This window comes from Tachysurus fulvidraco, chromosome 12 (assembly GCF_022655615.1).
Source record: "Tachysurus fulvidraco isolate hzauxx_2018 chromosome 12, HZAU_PFXX_2.0, whole genome shotgun sequence".
In the NCBI taxonomy this organism is placed as follows: Eukaryota; Metazoa; Chordata; class Actinopteri; order Siluriformes; family Bagridae; genus Tachysurus; species Tachysurus fulvidraco.
Window position 1 is genome coordinate 10974037 of NC_062529.1, and position 22214 is coordinate 10996250.

The 22214-nt window shown below is 40.4% G+C and overlaps 1 protein-coding gene across 1 annotated transcript in view; it reads right to left on the reverse strand.

The window, feature by feature from the left end:
• Positions 1 to 22214, reverse strand: part of crim1 (cysteine rich transmembrane BMP regulator 1 (chordin-like)) — an 80509-nt gene that overhangs the window by 14024 nt on the left and 44271 nt on the right. The window contains exons 6-10 of the mRNA XM_027172311.2: positions 12651 to 12833; positions 9894 to 10091; positions 4484 to 4612; positions 3618 to 3774; positions 691 to 812 (exon numbers count right to left, since the gene is read on the reverse strand). Coding sequence (XP_027028112.1) covers positions 691 to 812; positions 3618 to 3774; positions 4484 to 4612; positions 9894 to 10091; positions 12651 to 12833 — 789 coding nt within the window. The remainder of the gene's footprint in view (positions 1 to 690; positions 813 to 3617; positions 3775 to 4483; positions 4613 to 9893; positions 10092 to 12650; positions 12834 to 22214) is intronic.

Below are 22214 nucleotides of genomic sequence, written 5' to 3' on the forward strand. Positions count from 1 at the left end.
ATAATAATAATTAATTAATTAATTTTTTACACTGATGTTTCTTTATAGAGTGTATAGAGATATCAAACCCATTTCTGCTCTTTGAGATGTCCCAAGTGCTTGTTCATAAGCATCTAACATTTTACACCGTTATCTACAACCACTACAATTGTGTGTAAGGTTTTCCCAGCAGAGAGAAAAACTTTTCACAATGAAAGCCAACAGTGTCCTAACTTTATATCAGCCTTGTGGCAATAAAATAATTAATTTCTTTTAACTGACTGAAAATGTCTGATAAGTCGATTTCCATTTCGCCCGGCAGAATGGAACACAAAGGTATAAATGATATTATTTAGAACAGCATGTGAGTGGACACTGTGATTGCTAATGTATATAACCATGTATGCGTGCTATGAATACGTAACACACAAGGTGCTAAAGACTGAATCGTGTGAACCTGTTGGGGTTAATATAACAAAAAATCTAATTACTCTCACTCACTCATTTTCTACCGCTTATCCGAACTTCTCGGGTCACGGGGAGCCTGTGCCTATCTCAGGCGTCATCAGGCATCAACGCAGGATACACCCTGGACGAAGTGTCAACCCATCGAAGGGCACACACACACCACCGTGCCCCCAGAAATCTAATTATTAATGCTAAATTTCACTCTATAAGCAAAAAAACAACAAAAAACCCCCCAAAGCTTACCTCTGCACTGGCAAATGAGACAGCCCTGCTCGTCCTGCTGGAAGCCCACTGGACAGGATTTATCACATGGCAATTCAGGGCATTTTTTACAGCGACAGGTATCACAGCCATACTTGTTTTTACTGTAAGACAAAAAAGAAAAGACTAAATCATGTAATGTACTGCAAATCTACACTATATAAGCAAAACTATGTATAAATGGCATTAGTTCCAGCATGTCAACACAATCACATGCACACGAGCTAGCGGAAAGCCTTCTTAGAAGAGCAAGATGATAGAGCAGTAACATTGTTGTTAGGATGTGGTAGCCTAGTGATTAAGGTGTCAGATTACCAATTCGGAAGGTTGTGAGTTTGAATCCCATCTGCTCGGTTGTATAAAATGTAAGTTACTCTGGATAAGAGTGTCTGCTAAATGATGGGAATGTAACGGGGTAACAGTAATGGTGTTAGAATGCAATGTCCATAGCACAGATACTTACATGCTTTTACCCACACAGTATCTATGTTTCTTTTATATATATATATATATATATATCTTCTTACCTAGGGCTGTGATCATTTGAAATAACAACTCTTATCACTGGACATGTGTGAAGCATAGTGTTTGATTCAACCCAGGTGTGTTTATTTATTTATTATTATTTGTAGGGGAATCTGATGCTGGGTGAGGTGACCTTCATAATCTCATTGTTAAATCATACTGTATATAGTTTATAGTGCACATACATCTTGTGTAATCATTCTAATACTAAAGGCATTTTTATTCTACGAGTATTATGGTATTTTAATGAGTATTTTCATATTAAAATTTAGATTTTTTTTATTTTTAAAATATTTTGTATTTAAGAAAGAGAGAAAAAAGCAAATAAGCACACACACACACACACACAAAAAAAAAAAATCCAAGTTAAGATTCTGCTGGTGTTTTAAGTCCTGAAGAGATCAGCAATAATGTAGTGTAATTTATCATCATACTGATATCACACCATCATCATCATCATGTCCTGATATGATACTAGAAATGTATTATGCACAATGATGGACATTAATATCTGAGAGAGAGCGAGAGAGAGCGAGAGCGAGAGCAAGAGAGAGAGAGAGAGAGAGAGAGAGAGAGAGAGAGAGAGAGAGAGAGAGAGAGAGAGAGAGAGAGAGAGAGAGAGAGAGAGAGAGAATGTGGTTGCTGAGATGGAGATCAGTGAGGAGATGAAGTTATGAATTATAATAAGCTTGGATAACCTTTAAGTTAGGATTTGTCATTGCTTCTGTATATACTGATGCATTCATATTGTGTATTCATAACACACCAGGTGCTGAAGAAGCAGCTCAATATCATCACTTCACACAGGACAGAGAGAAAAAGAGTGAAAGCAAAGGAGAAAGGTTGGACCTTTCATGAACCATGTCAGCAGATGGTACATTTCAGGACATGACTAACCTAAGGAACGTTCCGAACATTCAGGCATGGTTTCTCAGAGCATGCTCTCGGCTATAGTCACCAGTAGTCTACTGGCTATAAGCACCTCATCCCTTTGAACATCCACACTATTCACTCGTCCGGCCTTTCTCTTATCTCACAAATAACAACCCTGAAAAGCAGCCATATGCACTGCACATTTAGTTTGGTGATAAAGACCTATCAGGTGCGATTTCCCTGCTGTGGAATAGCAATAGATTTTGAGAGAATAGGTAGATTGCACGTCTCTTCATGCATTATTCACACCTGGTGCTGTGCAGGCCTGAACAACTGCCAACGCTTTGAAGGAGCATAAATAGATATCTAAAATTAGAATCTACGATGTGAGCACGCCAGCTCACGGGATCCTATACAGAGACAGAATTGACAGAGTGCTGATGACGACACCTGCATGAACAGAGGAAGCGGTTTTACACTCTGACACGGCTCAGAAACTCATTCTGCAGGAACTTATAGAGATACTCAGCCTTCTTTGTGATCTCTGGCTTTGGGTGGCTGCTAATCCATCATCCCGAGAAACATGTCATGACATGAATCAATAAAACTGCTCTGGATCTAAAATGGAGCCAAGCTCGGGTCAGGAGGCTTTCTCTGTATATGATAAGGATTCAGGAAGAAACTGCCACTATATAAGTCGTCATGTTCTGATATGTTTCATGGCTTCATGGAAAAAACGGTGTTCCAACAGCGATGTTAGAGCTTCGCCAAAACTTTTTACTTTTAAGAAGCCATCGATTGCTAGCATTTGGAATGAATCACACAGCAGTTTGTACATAAAAATACGGTAGTTTTTCCTGTCGATCACTCATTCACTGTGCCGCTTATACGAATGAAAACGAAAAAGAGACAGCTCTCTGATCAGCTCTAGTAATTTATGGCTAAAACAGAATCATCAATTGGTCCATAATGAAAAGAGGAACACTGCTCTAAACAAGCAAAAAAAACAAAAACAACAACAACAAATCCTTAAATGTCTTGCCGTAGTTGATACGACGCACCATCTCACCCCTTACACACACTGGCTTTATTCACGATGGAGTGTGAGCTCGCTGTCATGGGGATTAGGCTTCAGTTTCACTATTCCAGTCTGTCCATTAAGCGGACCAATTCCCTATGCTGATCTCAACGGAGACTAATGAGCTGTCAGTCGTGTACCTGCAGCTGCCTGGACCCAACAAGCTGCCCGCACCATGAACGAGCGTTTATTCAGTCTAAAACCAAACTGAGCATTCTGGAAAAAATCACAGGGAGGCCGTTTAGCATGTGCTGATAGCAGCTGCAAACGACACAGGGGCTCGGAAACGGAGCTGTGGTTATAGCAGAAAGTAGGAGAACAGCTTGTCTCTTAGATGAGGATATTAGAAATAAAACCGGGGTTGATGATGAGACAGAGACGGAGGAAGGAAAGTTTAGGAAGGAGGAACAAAGCACTTTCTTTGGAGTCTTACACAAAGCCGAAGGGGCAGTCCTTGGTGCAGGCTACCGGTTTGCACTTCTTGTGGCGATGCCGGCACTGACACATGGCACAGCCGTTGGCGTCTAACTGGAAGCCGAGCGGACACTTCAAGGTGCAGCCTGAGATCAGAGCACTGCACAGATCCTCTCCTGGAGACAAAAAAAATCACATTATTTTTATCTCAGTGAATAAATCACACACACACTGATGTCCGATTTATAAGCATGAATCACAAATCAGTATTTGGAAGAAGTGACAATTCTACACTCACTGAACTACAAACTACTTTCTAAACCACAACCAGGATTTCATCCGATGGCAAGACAAGTCGTCTAATAGTTAGGTTAATTGCGTCTGTGCCATTGGCAGTCTCATTAGACTTAGTTGTCATAGTCATCAGTGAAGCTAACATTTCTTTTTAATAACTCTATAAGTCTGAAACAAAAAAATAAATTCAAGTCTCCTATGTTTTCCTTTGACCCCATGACAAATGAAACTATTGTATAAGACAAAAAAGACAAAAAGAATGACAAATACACACGTTATCTTCTTAATATCTAGTCTTTGGCCCTTAATGTGGCTGAAGAACATGAAAAAAAATCGTTTGCACTTCAGATAAAAGAGCATTAGGCTGATTTTCCCTTTTGATATGCATCAGCCTCATACATCCACGCTGGCCATTTTAGCATACTAAGTACAGCGCTATTCTTGTGGCGCTGACTGCACGCTCCTCTAAACTACTCTCTTGATTCCACTTTGGCCTGGAAAGCTTCCAGCTAAATGCTCGATGACAGCTGGGTGTCCTGTTCTGGAAATGAGGATGAGGACCTGAGTGACGATGCTCTGTTTAACGCTCACTTGTTCTGCAGCTGCATGTGCGGCATCCATGAGAGTCGAGTCGGAAGCCTGAGGCACAGTCCATCTCTGTCAGCGTGCAGTTCTCCAGCAAGGTGCAGCCAGGGGGCGCCATGGTGATATAGGTAGGCTCTGGGAAAAAAAAGCACACACACGTTTCCCCGAAGGAGGTGAGTCAAGTTGAGTAACTCAGGGTGTGTGTGTGTGTGTGTGTGTGTGTGTGTGTGTGTGGTGGTGGGGTGCTAAAAAAAAGAGCATGTGAAGACTCATCAAGGCCTGGGATTGGGAGTCATGGGTGTTGTAAGCAATTTTAAACAACCCTACTTCCTAGCTTCTATTAATGACAGTGAAACGACACAGAGCAGGAAAAAGGGGAATGTAAAAGAAAGAAAGAGGGTTGTGAAAGCAAGAGAGAAGCAAACAGACACGACATAAGCGGAAAGCCCCGTCCGTAGCCCTCATCTAATTTTAAAAGAAATTCTTAGTGCTTATAATTTATTTGTTGGATTCCATTAAAAGATTATGGGGCCTTTTTAATACGGTGCAGCATGTTGTATATCAGTGGTGCGCACACCGCTGTGTGGTTTAGGTTATGACAGCTCTGACATGCTGCAGCACCGTCGCTGTCATTCCTGCTTTAAATCATTCCACACTCTGAACTCGAGAAATGGAGGATTAAAAAAAAGTTGTGTTGAGTTCTTCAGATCCTTCAGTGAACATATACTGTACTTCTGACCAGCATTGTACAACAAAAGCTTATAATACATAAAAATCTCTGCATGCGAGATGATAACGGGGCACTTTTAAGCAAACACCGGGAGAAATAGGGGCGGCGGTCTACATTGGCATGTCTTGGGATGACAAAAGGCTTATGTCATGTGTCCGCTGTGGCCAAGAGGCTGCTGAAGCATTGCAGCTATTTCAGTTTTGGTCAGAGGTCGTTTTTTGTTGATAATTCCCACGACTCACTCACGCAGAATGAGAAGCAGAGCTGAAGGCAGATCAATGCCTATTATTTTTAGAGGGAGAAATTTAATTAAGCAAGATCAGATACAGGCTGAACACAAGCGTCCTCTCACGCTTTCTACCTCACTTTTTCTCAAAGTCTACCACTTTCTCTCATTTCATCTCCCTCTGCCTAAGGTTATTTTGTCTGCATATATGCTTATTATGAATTAAAAATGAGCTCCCTTTGATATGGACAATCCTAAGGCAAAAGCTTCCTTTTCCTAATTCATTAAGAGAAGCTGCTTCTCATCGAGGCGTCAGAAGACCACCGAATGACCTTTTCATGCTGGAGCCTATTCATCTTAGTATAAAATGAAATGGGGGGCAAAAGGAAAGAAGCCATCATGAACAAAGCACACATGCAACTAAATGAAAGCAAGCACAGACAGATACGTTACTGGAAATATAAGAAAAGCAGGCGTAAACACAAAGACACACTTGCTAAGATGTAATTCAGGAGTGGATCTATCATCAGCCCTGGGCTGTGCTTCACTAAACATGGCGTTGGCTCATAGAGGCTCATCGCAGACTGACAGACTTCATTTACTTAATTACACACTCGGCATCTGGCGCTAGAACCTCCCCTGGCCTAGGAGAGTGTGTCACCTTGAAAAAACGTGATGATCATGGAACAAACCTGCACTGACCACCGAGGAGACACATTTAGTGGCTCTAAATCGGGTCTATTCTTTATGTTAAATCAGGCACAAGAACACCAAAGTGCTCCAAACCTCTGAACAACAAAACTGTTCAAATCCAATAATAAAAATACTTGGCAACAAACAGCACTATCAGTTATTTTGTTATGAAGCTCGCTGTGATGTCATGTCAGGCAGCACAGCTACATCGATCAGCTGAGATTCTAACAAGTCAGAATATTGTTATACATAATATTATTAACAATTTCTTATTTTTTCAGCACAATATATTTGTACTTTATATTGTGTGCCAAGGCATCAATTCACAGCAGCCTTCTGGATCATGAAAAAGTTACTGGGAATTGATTCCAAAAAGAGTCGATTTCCTGACTCGAGGCATTAACCTAAACCCTGAACCCTGAGGCTTGGAGTCAGTTTCAGACACAAAACTGATTCAATATGGTGAGCAAAATGGATCTCGGTATCTCATTTAGTGTCGGAGAATCTCAGTAAGTAAGAAAGCTTGTAGATATTGTCTTGTATTTTGAATTTGAATTCTCTGAATAAAATGCAAGTAAAACATTTTCCCAGTAATTGAGGCCATTTGTCTGTTTTGTAAAAAAAAAAAAAGTACAAAAAGCTGTGATGTCACCATTAATGCTTAATAATCATCCGATGCAATAAAGGATTGTCTAATAAATATACGAATTTTGTTTTGCAGGTAAATAATCCTACTTAAGAGATTGTATTAGCGCTTTTATTCATTTTAAAATAATTCCTCAAAGGAATTAATCAAGAAAAAGAGCGGATGGCACTAACTGTTTCGTGCCCTGTGTATCATCAGTATTCTGTAAAGAATGCTTCTATGCTATACGATACGAATCTACCTATTTCTTTCTGTGCAAGTCAAAAGCCTGAATATGTGAGAGAGAGAAAAACAGACCGAAACACCTTTATACAGATTCTTAAGTGCTTTTGTCGATGTCATTTAGAGCAGCCTATCATTTCTCCCATTGTTCTCTCTCACAAGCTAATGTACAGAGCCGCTAAAAGCCTGTGGCGATCTCAACGTCTCCTCCTATAGTGCAGTCTCACACACATGCCTTATGGAAATGAGCAAACAGAGTGGACAAAGAGTTCTCTAGTCCTTGCCAACAGGTACAGCTATTTTTAAAAGACATCTGTCTGGGTGGGAGAGGGGATATCGCTACACCACGGCTTTATTCCTCTGTGCCTCATGCTATAATGGGCTCAGGAATGGGAGGCCTACATGCACAGGGGCTTAGAGCAAAACACAGCCTTCCTCCGAGCTGCTATCCTGTGGGATTACACAATAAATGGCCCTCCACCTGTTTGTCTGTGTTAATACGTACAAAATAATTGAAGAGCAAGGTCAGAAGGGCACGACCTAGCAAGGCGCATTCAATACGCGGGTAACGTAACACCACGAAACGCCCTGCAAAATCAATACAACCCAAGAAAGACTACTTTGAAATGTGAGTGCACAGACCTGTGCCTGGAGCAGAGAATATGGTCTTTAAATACAGTGAGGGTTATCATTATTTAAACAGCTGTCTTTAGCGTAGAGCCTCACACAAGACGTCCCCAAATATACACTGTGTTATGGTGAAATATAGGGTAGCGTTCTCACATCAAATTACTGATCAGCGCAGGAACAACCTGAGGCAGACGAGCAGTGTCGCGGCCTGCAACGCGTGATGGATTTAGCTTTCTACTGAGCACAATGATGCGGAGCTAGCCTGAGCCACACGGCAGTGTGAGAAAAGAGAGAGAGAGAGATACACAAAGGTGTATAGATTATAATGCAATACTGGTACTGTATGTATGAACTGTTCTGTGCTTTGCCTGCCAATATCTCTCTCTCTCTCTCTTTCTCTCTGTCAGTACGTGTGTGTGCTCATATCGTATATGTGAAAGTGCACTACACCGTCAGTAAGTCCCACATCTCTAATTGCTTAACGGATGGACAGGCGCATAAAAGATTAATTGAAAGGGGGTTTCAGAGAGAGCGAGAAAGGAAGAGTGTGAGAGAGAGAGAGAGAGAGAGAGAGAGAGAGAGAGAGAGAGAGTAAGAGAGGGAATCGATGCTGCCCACGCAAATAAAAGAGGACGCCTGCGGCCATACTGCTGCCTTCCTTCATTCATCCCTCTCTTCTTCTCTCCAATCCCTCCTGCCAGCTAGCGGAGTTCTCCTCAGTAAAGCAGTGCATTTCTAATTGGACCCTTTGCATCCTGATTATAACGAAAGGTTATGAAGAAGCGTAAAATCTTGCTGACGTGGTGCCGTGAGTGTAATATTCATCTCCAGGATTTCTTTATAATGTATTGATTGGCACAGTAGCCTACTGACATTTGCAGATCTTTAATTAGAGGAAGCAGACAGCAGAACAGACTGACAAGAACCCTGTTACATACACCTGCCCGCAGACGTTTAGGCAGGAGCAGGGCTTATAATGAGACGGATCCAGCAGCTGTTGGAGAAGGTTTAAATACACCATCAGATCCCTCCAGACACAAAGCATTATAGTCTTTATTCCTGCTTACAGTCTCAGATGAGATGTCTTATTTTTAAAACAATATTAGGCCTTATTTTCCCTTCTATAGGATCAATATGAGAAACCCCAGGCAACGCACAATGGCGTTTATTTATTTTTTTGCCAGACACGTCTCAGTCTCGATAGCTTAAATAAGCATCATGTGTTGATCCTGTTGAACGAGTAAAGTGAGAAACGCGCAGGGAAGGTGCGTGTTGTCCTCTTGATCAGAACTGAGGACGGCTGCATTAAGTAAAAGCTGATTAGAGTTTAGTCACACTCCTAAATCACGATGAGGAACTGTGACTGTGACCGTGCAGAGAATAAAGTGAAGAGAAGCCGCTGAGGCTCTGAGCGGCCCATCTCGCTTATATCAAATCTATATTCTCCAGGTTGACCTGAGAGACGATGTTTCGAGCCAATCCCAGAAGAGATTCATCATCTGACAGAGCTGTCACTCATCCATCACCTGTCTCTCTGTTATTTGTGTGTGGGTGTCTGCGGCATCGCATCATGAGCACAGACTGTCGGAAGCCTTGCCTTCAGCACAAGGCAAAATAAAAAACCCTGATTCAAACAGCAATCCCAAATGTCTGGGTGGAAGTCTGCACAGGAATCTGCTCGATCAAAGCTTACCGTTTGCTGCGAAACTACACAAAGCTCTCAACTTGTAGCCTTTACTTTGCAGGCAGACACGTAAGCATGTATACTGCTCCAGGCGTGCAGTATGCAGGCAGACACGTAAGCATGTATACTGCTCCAGGCGTGCAGTGCTGTGGCTAATACAGCTCAGTGACAAGAATCACACGCTGCAGTATGAGCAGCGAAACGTATTGTATCATTACAGACACAAACAGGAGTACAGAGAGAAAAATAGCAAGGTTAAAGCTGATTAGTTTTTATGTGTTTTTTTTTCTTTCTGATCAGCTGAGGATTATTTAGGACTGCTTTTTCTTTCTGGAAAATCTTTCCATAGAAAGTTTTAAATGGGATGAAATTTTTGGTCAGAACTAGTCGCAAAAGCTGCACGTACAGTTAGTGAACACACAGTGACCTACAAACAAGTATATTAGGAACAATGAACAATAGAGAAGAGGGAGGGAGAGATGGAAAGACACAACACACACACACACACACACACACACACACACACACACACACACACACACACACACACACACACACACACACACACACACACCCTGTCCTTACCCTCACACACAGGACAGCATTCTCCAGGCACTGTGACCGGGTGGAGGCAGTTATGGCCGCAGGCAGCAGCTACACAACGGGCATCACCGCTCACACACTGACAGAATGTGCAGTCGTCCTCCCGCCAGTGATCCCCATGAGCCAGGATCTGGCCATTCACATAGCAGCCGGCAAAATTCAGTGCAGGGAAAATCGGATCTGCGGAGAAACAGAAACACGACTTTTTGCTAAAATATTACACTGAGGCACAGACTTACTAAAGTTTGCACATCCACACTGTAATAGCGTGAAAGTCACAGTGAGAAAAGGTGGAAAAGTTTTCTAATATTTCTTCTAGTTGAAGACAGAGTTACAGTATACCACTGACTGAACTTTAATACTTGAAATATTTATACTAGAAATTTGATAAATATCAGTGTGTATAAATATGTTTCATATCACAGACGACGCAGTACCAGCTCTGTGCAAATCGCCAGAGACTCCACCTGCCATGTTTAGATGTATGTTCATCCTGTTGCAGTCAGACAAGTGCTTCTGCAGTCTGATGTGTAAAACTGAGAGGATCAGGAGGAGCTCTTTTTCCCCTCAGGCCATCAGACTCCTCAACAACAACATGTCCATCTAACAGATCCCTTTCCAATCCATAAAGTCATGTTTACTCCATTGAAATTCTGCACACTGCACTTTACTGTTACTACATGTAACTCACCTGCTTGTTTATATATCACTTTCCATCCTGTTATATTCGCACCTTCTGTTCTGTTACTACATCTAACATCACACATCTACTTTTTTCAACATAGTTAAAAAAGTAGTTTATTTATATGCACAGTCTAAGGTGGAGCGAGTGGGGTGTTTTTTCCCCCCTGCAAGTCGTATACTGTATATAACGATGTACGTGACAAATAAAAAGACATTTTCACTTTTGCATGTTCACACCTAGAGTGACAAAGGGATTTAAAGAGAAATGGTAAATTTCACACATCGGGAATTCATTAGGAACAAACACACACTCTTTTAATTAGCATTGATATTGGTTGGCAGACGCTTTTATCCAGAGCAATTTACATTTATCTCATTTATACAACTGAGCAGATGAGGGTTAAAGGCCGTGCTCAAGGGCCCGACGGTGGCAACTTGGCAGTGATGGGCTTTGTGTGTACAAACTTACGATCAGTAATCCAACATTTTAACCACTGTGCTGCTAGTTCCCTAGGCTGCGCTCATTGTATTCATACTCTGTGTTTGTCTATGGCGAGTTTTACTTTCAGTCAGATTTCTGTGGAGATGTTGACTTACAGCGATTAGTCATAACAAACTGACAGACATTCTTCCCACTACTTTGCATAAAATGTCATTTGTGGCCTTGTTCTTTGTAAATCACCTACAATTTAGTAATCCTATTGCACCCTCTAATTAGCATACATTAATCAAGATCTTAGAGAGAAATCCAGGACCTGAATTAAAAAAATAAATAAACAACAAAAACGGTAATAGAGATATATAGAGACAGCACACATAATGTGAATAAATTAACAGAGGTAGCAACTAGGCGATGGAAAATAATTAGATTGATTTAAAACGACCGTCAGAACCATTCATACACACACCAGCTTTGTTGGAAATATAACTGCTCTTTACCGCTACAGAAATCCAACCTTATGCATCAGCATGCTGCTGAATTTTAAAGTTTACACTAATGAAATTACCCAGACTAATATTGTGATCTGTAATGGGGATTTCATCTTAATTAACCACCTTACCCAAACTAATCTTCACTGAGAAATAATCTGATCTTCCTAAGAGTAGCAGCCGATAGTAAAGAGCTAATATGAGGCAGTAATATGGCAGCATTAGGAGAGAGTTTACCTGCGAGAGCTGCAAAATAATCTGAATTACACACTCACAGGCACGCTGTGTTTGGTTGGTCTATAAAGTAAAACAACAAGCAGTTCCCTGAACTAATTAACCCGAGATGCTTGTTTAAATGGGAGAATAATGATAAGGATGATAGGGTCTTCCCTCATGATCCATTTTTAATGTATTTCATTTTTGAAAAATTCTTGCTGCCATTTAATTGCCCTAGCAGCTTGTTCCAAGGGGTGCAAGCATTTATTAGCATTCTTGCTTGGATAATCATCATCTGATTCAATTTCAAACAGACATTAAATAGAAAAAAAAAAAAGCCCTAGGGCCAAATTGTTCATTACAATTCTATGGCTGTGGATTGATTAGTGAATCTGAATAAATTTATTATTATTATTTTTAATAAAAATGTCAGAATTCATTTGCTCTTCTGTACTTCAGAGTAAAAGGAAGTAGCTGTTCAGTCTGTTCAAATTGCATGCAGATCTGCACAAGGACGCACCCCGTTATTTACCGAGTTTCTGGTTCAAGCGCTTGTTAAATGGCTGTTGTGTTGCTGCTAATAACAGGTAGTTACAGGTAAGAGCTGGCTCACTTTGATCACAATGTAGATGTAATGGCTGTGCTTTGACGGCGGAGCCTGGGCGGACGGTGTGTGCTGTGGGGTTTCAATGCAGTGCTCCTGTTACTTTACTTCAAAATATGCAAGATATCACCAACCAGTAACAATGAGACAATGTGAGCATCTGAGTCATATTTACCAATTCGCTGGTTCATTACCTCCTAATTATACTATTCCCAATGTGACACGAATGCATCATTAGATTCATTCTTAGTTACGTTAGCGGTTTCTGAAGCACTATAATGGTATAGTGGTGTTATCGTGGTCACCTTCACACACAGGACAGCACTCTCCCTCTGGTACGTAGTAGCGTTCGCAGTGGAGGACGCCGCATTGTGCTGTGAAACACACAGACACGCCGCCCTGGCAGCGGCAGAAATGGCAGGCGTCCATCCTGAACATGTCACCATCACGATATTCCACTCCGTTGTAGATACAGGCCGGCTTAGTCTCTGTAAAACACAGTCACAGGTTTTAGACTTCGAGCTGTCGCACGTGCATGCTCCATAACAGTGGAGATAACAATGCACAGATTGTAGGAATAAATACAAAGGCTAGATCCACATTTTTGTGGCATCTTTGATTACATGTACCGTGCTCTAGTTAGTGTTTTAAACTGTTTGTACTGTAAGTAACATGTGTATTATTTCCTCTGGGAGTTTTTCTGATTGTTGTGGCCAAAAATGCCTGATTTTTCTGCAGCCTTTTTTTTTTTTCTACTGAAAAGTACTTGATTTGAAGCACACAATTGTTCTACAGGAAACTCCTACTCCAGTGAAGAGTCTGTACCCATATTTGACACAAATGAACGTTAGAGGGCTTTGGCTGAACGCGTGTTGTGATGATGTTACACAATGCGTCTTGGACCTGATCTTGATTTTGAGTTAAAAATCTACACAGACTGAATTACAAACAGCATGAACACAAAAAAATGGACTGAGCCGAATGTCTGCGGCTCGAGTGCTGACTGCAAGCACAACTATTTTTTAAAACATTATCGTTTCTATAGTAACAGCTAATTCACAAGTACCACATAATGTGCTGTTATTCAACAAAACTGTGTAATGCTTGATAAGCTGAAGCAGCTGTAAAGGGAGGTTTATTTTACATCTATGGAAGAAGTCTCCACTGTAAGGGTTCAGACTTTGTGCTTCCCAGTTTAGCAGTGACATGACACGCTGTACATTTCGTGCAAATAATACAAAAAAAGGAGAGAAAAAGCCGATGACGGCTCAGTCGTTAATAGCCGATGTAACGTAAGTGATAACAGGAACTAACTTGTCCTGCGGATTTTCCACAACATTAAATAGAATTATAAACTGATAGGCCGACACGTCGTACTTCTTACTAAAGGAATGTAATGGTTCAAACTGCTGCGGTACAAGACAAATTAAAACACACAAGGTGTTCTGTCATTGGAAATGAATGGAAAAGAAACACCGAGCTGATTTGTGGCTGTAACTGTGCTTTATCATGATTACAGGAACAACAGAAACTTAGACTAACAGAAGTCGAGGTCATTTTTTTTCCATCTAGAAATCTACAAAGTTCTTAAAAAAAAAATTGCAGATTTTAAGTCTTCCTAAAGTGATGAGCAAAAACAGATCTATCCTCTCGCACCATCTTGTGATGCATCATTCTCTTCGTGGGCGCTTCTTACAGCGACTGTGCACAGAAATCCCAGCCTCGAGTTTTTTTCTTACATAATTATTAAATCGATTCCTTTCATCTCTTTTGGCTGTGTGGTTTATGTCCCCGTGTGGATGTGTTCCTCCAGTTCAGACAGAGATGGGCTATGCGTAGAACCTTTCCATCATGTATATGTCCCTGACGGCTTTTAGAGCACAACAGGATTGGTGTGCTGGTCACCATAGCAACGCTAGGTGCAAAATTCACCTCTCAGCCAATGTGTTATGATGTCTGTCATTTGTACTAAACTCAAGAGCTGCACATTTGTGCTTGGGAAATGAAGGCATTATGTTCTCCAGCTTGCACCTCCAAAAAAAAAAAAAAATCTGCACCATTATGTAGCACCAGCAGCATGTGGATAGAAAGCTCATCGGTGAAAGTGAAAAAAAAAATAACATTAGCAAACAAAATACTTTAAAAGATTTGTAGTCAGCCCTTTCGTTCGGTTCCCATGGCTGATGAGTGATGCTGAAGCTGTACTTTGTACAGAATAAAATAAATAATAAATAAAACATCCTACGTACAGTATCAGGTATCTGACAACTCTGTACAGCAGAAGGTCTCGGAGCATTCAACACGTTTCACATTTTAAACAAGTTTAACGTGAGTAGTGCTATTAAAAACCTGAGATTTAAAAGAAAGAAAAAAAAAAGCTCAGCTCATTTCCATGTGAGAATAAGCGATGACATGATTTCAGCCTAAACAGTGTCTATCTTTAAATCCAAAGACTTGTTTTGCCAATTAGTGAGGTTTTAATGAATTATACAAAGAGCCTGTGAGAGTGCACAGTTGTCATGCCAGCAAGGTCCCAAACATCAGGGTAGGGATTTATAATCGGAGCTTTGTCTTTTTTGTCGGTTTGCTCTTCTCATTCCATCTCTGTCTGGTGTTCTCATCGAAATGACAATTGGGCTTGATTTACACAAAAGTGCTGACAATGCTATTATTAGCCAGACAGCTGTTGTGTAACAGACAGACTGCGAGTGCTGTGTGTTAAAATCCGTCATGTCTTCATTGCTCCAGAGGTTTGTTACACTAACAGATTCATTCACGACGAATTAATATGTACGGCATGCGTTGAGGAAAAGCAACAGACTTTATAAAGCAGGCAGGAATATAAAACTGACACATGTTACATTACAAACATCTGGAATACTTTACCCCTGTGCTTTTTGCTTATATGATAATATTCAGCAACAACATGCCTTAATGCTAAACAGTCTAGAGTACACAGCTTCTGGTGAGTTCAGTGCTGCAGAGCCAGTGTGTGATAAAGGGTCAGGTCAATTAGAAATACAGCTTGTGCAGCTTTCCCAAACCATCCAGATGTTCACCATGTGATTTCTGAGCTCGCTGCTCTAGTTATTCATAAACAAGTCTCCACCGTGCAGCATGACGGCTTCTATTAGACCTCGAGAGTAACCAAGGAGACGTCGGTGGAAACATACATTTTTAACACGAATCAGAGGTTTCATGTTTAGCAAGCAGAGAGTTCACAAGGAAAAAAAAAGGATCTTGGTCCCATCTGTTTTATCACTTGTTGTGACCTATCCATTAGACACGGGGAAACTCTGGCCTCAGCATTCCTCTAGCTGCATTCCTGCTTCCAAAGGACGTAACATTAACAGTTGCTCATAAACTCTATGCTCAGAACCGTGCCTGGGTTCTGCCGTTTTATTTCTACCACACAGATGACCATCTGTGTCATCCTTCATGTGTTCACTATGCATCATACAGTACGACTTTCTATCCGTTCTTTAGACAATGAGAATGTTTAGATAGATATAGAATTTACTGCATCGTCGGGTTTAAGTCTCTGATTCAAGCACAAATCCTCTTTCACTACAGCGAGAGCTTCATGTAGAGAAAACAAATATTAATAACCTTTATGAAGGTTTTAAAGTAGTAAGCCAAGGCAACTCCTTATGTTTACAACACAGAGAATGTATTCTCACAATGTAGAGAAGGCATTTTCACACACAATTTCTTTCAGCCAGAAGCTGAAATACTATTCTGAATGAATTTGGAATGATATACAGAGAAGATGTGAAGAAAAAATTGTTTTTATTGCATGGGTTCCACATAATGTTGGGAAAATTTTGATGTGACAATCGCACAATTCCTCCACTGATGAACAGTTAAGTCATTGTCATGTTCATGAAACCAGTTTGAGACAACCTATGCATTGTGACATGGTGCATTATCACGCTATCAGTAAATGGAAATTATGGTCATGAAGGGATGCACATGATCATACTGACTGCACAATACTCAAACAGGCTATGGCAATCAAATGAAGATTAATTGGTATTATAACAGCCCAAAGGGCCAGGAATACTTTCCCAACACCATCACACCACCTCCACCAGCCTGAACGGCTGACATGAGGCAGGTTTAGTCCATGGATTCATGATGTTGCTGCCAAATTCTGACACCATCATCTGTGAACCTCAGCAGAAATTCAGATTCATTAGACCAGGCTACAATGTTCTAGTCTTCAGCTGTCCAGTTATCGTGAGTCTTTGTCCACTGCGGTCCACTATGAGGTCTTCTGCTGTTGTAGCCGGCCGTAGCCGCCTCATGGTTTAGGGTGTTCTGCTTTCTGAGATTCTTTTCTGATCACCACATTTGTACAATAGGATTCAGAGTTACTGCAGACTTTCTGTAGCACCAACCAGTCTGGCCATTCTCCATTAAGCTATCTCATCAACAAGGAATTTCCATCAGCAAAAACTGCTGCTGCTCACTGGAGGTCTTCTCTTTATGACATTATTCTGAGTAAACTGAAGTGTGGGTACAGTAAATCCCAGGAGATCAGCAGTATTCAAAGCAGCCCATATGGCACCAAAAATCATACCACAGTCAGAGTAACTGAATGACATTTTGTCCCCATTCTGATGGTTGATGTGAAGTTGATGACCTGCATCTTCATGATTTTATGCATTGTGCTGCTGCTGGCTGAATAATTGCATGAACGTGCAAGTATGCAGTATACAGTACAACAAGAAAATTAATGCGATAAAAAGTGCTTGTATAAAGTCATTGAAGTGGAATGCTACATTTAATAAATAACGCTGATGATTCTGAATTGCTATAAATCTATAAAACGCTGGGTTTCGTTAATTAATATTGTTTTTGCCTGGCTGCTGTGCTTCAAACCACACACAAACACTAAGATGACTACTCTGTTTCTGTCACTCAAGTGCTAAAAATAATCCATCATTCGAATGATACCTGCTCACTGGGGGTCTTGCAGTGGTCCATTACCACCAGGAGACTGACCAGAAGCGGGTTGACAAATGAAGAGAAGGGATACAGTCAATAACTACACACCTACTAAGGGACCTACATGGTGTCAGGACACCCCCTCATAGCAGCGTCATTCAAAACACATAGCAGCCGGCAGCACTAGTGCACACACTTCTGTGCTTGCCATGTGTTTGTTTACTTTGCCATGTGGCCCTTGTTTTGTTTTGCTCTTGTTAATGACCTACTTCCGTTTTCTCGATCGTGCATACGATCATCCAGTTATCTTTGTTTATAACCGCGCTTGCGTCCGTCTGCAGTTGCATCTGTCTCTACGTGCCATACATGACATATGGTAAGTGGACCTGATAATTGGGCCAATAAGAAGAGTGTATTTAAAAAAAATATCCACATTTCCTCTACATTTTCCTGACATTTATTCTAAATAAGAAATAATGTGTTTGAATTAGATAAAATGTGTCTGTGAACACAAGTTATTTCTAACTTAAGAAAGACACCTGAGAATTATGTGTAATGATACTATAATTCTGCTTCTCAGCATAAAAACAGGAGATGACAAATTGAATCAAATAGAAATTAATTGTTGATTTATTGTTGCAATTCACCCTGGTTTACAACTACCACATATATATATACAACTACACTCATATCTTACCTCAGGAACATTCTACATCAAGCACTGGGAATTCACTACTATCTTTTGTCAAGGACATGATACATAATTTTTTTTTTTTTTGAAAATAAAGAAACATTCCAGAGACACGATGACATCTGAAATGGTCTGAGACAGGCTAGAACAGTTTGCACCTGAAGGGTTGGCAGGTTAGTGAAAAGTGAACAAGTTGAGTATTAGCAGAAGACCACTCCATCCAATCAACACCTGCAGAAGGCCAGTTCTGTGTGTGTGTGTGTGTGTGTGTGTGTGTGTGTGTGTGTGTGTGTGTGTGTGTGTGTGTGTGTGTGTGTGTGTGTGTGTGTGTGTGTGTGATGGATGCTGTGAAGTGTGACATCTCCAAGGGACTTTATAATCATATAAATGGTGCACTACAGTGGCCAAGGGCTGGTGTCCAACCTAACACACAATTATGGCTGTAGAGTGAGTCTGGCATGATTAAATTAAACACAAAATCACCTTTATAAATGCCTTAGTAATCAATTTTGTACCAATTTTGCAGTTGCAGCATTTGGCTCTGCTGAACAACCCACCAAGAATGCCAAAGGCAAGTGTTCTCAAAATGTGATCTCATTCTGCAATCTCACTTTAGTCCAGTGTGAAGAACCATTAAAGTAATGTAAAGGTGAGTCGCTGAAATATACCTCGCTTCGTGGTCTGACTCTATCATTTAATGGCTGATGTATATCTTTACTGATTAGACAGCTGCTCTAGAAGTCTTATCTGCTGCTGGAGCATGTTAAAGCAATCGTGTAGTAGTAAGCTTGTCTTAAACTGTTATTTAAATCTTTGAAAAATCTGCTGAAGTATAAATTCCAATTGCTGTACATAGTGCCAGTTCCACAGACTTGGGTTTTTTTCTCGAGCCATATAAATATCTATTCCTTTATAATTCACATATTTTTCTGTGAGGAAGAAGTGCAGGTGAGGCACATCAAATATGTGACTGGTTATTCTGTTCTTTTGCAGTGTCACTCATATGGTGAAACAGACACCGCCACCCACACACAGACAGCGCTTATCTACAGACAGAAGGTATTTGAGGCGAAAGGAAGCCTGTCTCATTGGTGTTAGTTCACATGGCTGTGTGGAAGCAGCCTGTGAAATTCTCTAGCTGGAGATTAGAAGCACCTTTCAACCTCGGCCACACAACCACAAAGCGTAGGTTCAAAATAAAGCTGATGGTAACCCAGAAGCCGTTAACCTTCACAAGGGAGCAGATTTACATAATATAACCCAGAATTTACTTAAGAAAATGTTACTTAACCCTATAACACAATGTGTATCAAAGTTTAAGACCTCTGCAACAACCACATTATCAATACTTTCCTAAAAATGTAAAAAAAAATGTATCCAAGCTTTGGAGTCAGTAGCTTTAGGCAGCATTTCCAGATACAGCTGCCTTCATGGACTTTCAAAAACATTATGTTAAAAAAATAATTTGTTTTGTTATTGATTTTTCAACATGAATATATATTTTATTGAAGCAACCCATAATGACTTCCTTTTTTATATAACATTTTATATTAAAAAATCATGTTGAAAATATGTCATGTAATAATATTCAGCAGATTTAAACGGTAATTTACCTCAATCATCACTGTATAGTATTTCATGATGCAATCCACATTATTCCACCCAAAATGCACAAAACAATGTATTTATTACTTCATTAAACTTCAATTTAAAACTTAATTGAATTCTAAACTTTAATTCACTTTACCTTGAACTAAATTAAAATGACATTTAAATGAAACATTAAAATGGCATTTTAAAATACATTTGAATTGATTTTATATTATTGGAACACTGAGATATTTATATGAAATTTCTGTACAGAAAACTTCATGTATTTTCCTCATCAATATATTAAATAAAACAATTAACTTATTATCCTAATCTAAATTATATGAATCTGAGTCCATCTGAGTCCAAACAAACAGACAGACAAAACATATTTGTAAATGTTTACCAAACAAAATTTTTTTGTATTTTGTTTAAAGTTCCAGTAAACACTTTCGTTTCCAAAAATTGAAAGAACTTTTTCATTGTAGGGTTTACAGGGTTATGTAAATGTTTAACACTTTACAGTTAAAGGTCATGACTTGCACTTGGATTCAAACAATGAACCCATAATGAAAGCTTTATAAAGATGCAAGCTAAACTCCATACATCCTTCATTCAGACAGTGATGACTGTACAAAGCTGAGCATTATTTTGGGCTCCTAATAGCCAGCGATTTTCCAGCAGCCCTGTGTTTTTCTGTCCTCCTCTGTGGAGCAGCCCACCAGACACAACCTCCCAGCCGCCTGCTTCCCTCCCTTATGCTGGAGCCTGGCTTGTTTTGGCTGCAGCTGCCGCCAGACAGACTAAATAATGTGATAAGGCGCACAGAGCTGCAGGTGTGCTTTGTCTTGGCAGGCCCAAGACGACTATGACCATGCAAATCATGTCCCCTCCTGTAAATCATTTTTTTACTAAAATGCCGTGTGCAAATGTTTCAGCAGTCCTAATTATGTGTAACGTAGCAGCTAGTGAGCGTTACTGAAAAACTGGGAGGTGATTGTGCAGCCAGAGAAATGAAGACTGGAGATCCTGTCAATCCTGGCAGGATTTATAATGCATTTCTAATTAGTCCACAATGTGATTTATGTAAGCTAGAAGGACCTTAATTTCACCCTTCACCTCCAACATACGTGCAATTCCTTTGGTGTTCTCTGAACTGCAAACAAACAAAAAAGTGTAGGCGAAAAGCCACAAATTTCTATACACAACATGATCTGTTTACACTGCCAATCAGAGAGCAGTCCGTGTGGATTAAGGTTGATAATCACTTCAACGCCTAGGCTGCTGCTTAAGCCCAGCACTTCACAACATTGCGTGGGTCTTAATTGGAGTACATCGTCTGAAAGAGGTTTCGTTCTCCTTCAATTTCTGCACATCACTTGGATGCAACAGAACAACAAGCATGTAAAGGGCTAAACTCAGTGCTTACTGCTTAGAAGCCTGTAAGTCGGGCCCTTCAAGCCCATCAAAGGCGAGGCAAAAAAGACAAAAACAAATTGTGCTATGGCTGAAATTAGGATTTCTGAGGTTTTTATACTGTATCTTTTGCCCATAGAGTTTCAAGTGGCTTACATAAACAGCCAATCATCCTCTTGACAATGACAGCTTTTCTCTCTGAGCAAAAACTAGTGTAACGATTGTGAACGGTTGGGCTGGTGGGAACACAGACACAAAAATGGAATGGTGTGTGTGTGTGTGTGTGTGTGTGTGTGTGTGTGTGTGTGTGTGTGTCATTATTGACACACTGAAATCAGAGTGGAACAGAGAGAGGGTCCAATTCAGCAGCAGAACTCATGGACCCGTGTTTGTGTATTCACTTGTAAATAACATTATCTCACTTCCTCTGAAATGAAGTGATTCTAAGATAAGTGGATAAAGACAACAAAAATGACAAAACTGGAACACGGTGATTTGGATGAGCAAACAAATGGAAAGCAAAAGCTCTTGCGTAGACCTAAGCACTGCTTGTTTACACCAGGAAGAGGCTTGTGAAAAAGGCATAATTATGAGGCAGCAGAAACACACACTCATATAAAGAAGAAAGAGCCTGGCATTTGAGAGTGGGTGTTCAGTGCACACACACACACACACACACACACACACACACACACACACACACACACACACACACACACACACACACACACACACGCTTGTTTTTGTCACATAGATTTATACATATGGTACATAAATAACCTTAATAACCAAAAACAAAAGGGTGTTTTTTACTCTTTCAATTAAAAAAAGATGCAGGTTTTATAAAAAGCTATTATTTGCTGGCCATATTTTAAATAAAGCTGCAGCTTTTGAGAAAAAGAAAAAAAGAAAAAGAAAAAAAGACTTTACCTCAGGGGGACAAAGCTGTCAGATATTCCTATTCTTGTACACACACACACACACACACACACACACACACACACACACACACACACACACACACACACACACACACAAACACACTTTCTCACATCACAATCTCTCTCTCTCTCTCTCACTCACACACACACACACACACACACACACACACACACACACACACACACACACACACACACACACACACACCAGGCTAATCAGACCCTTATCTATCTCCAGCTAGATGACATCATTGTCTGAATGAGAATTCTAGTGAACAAAC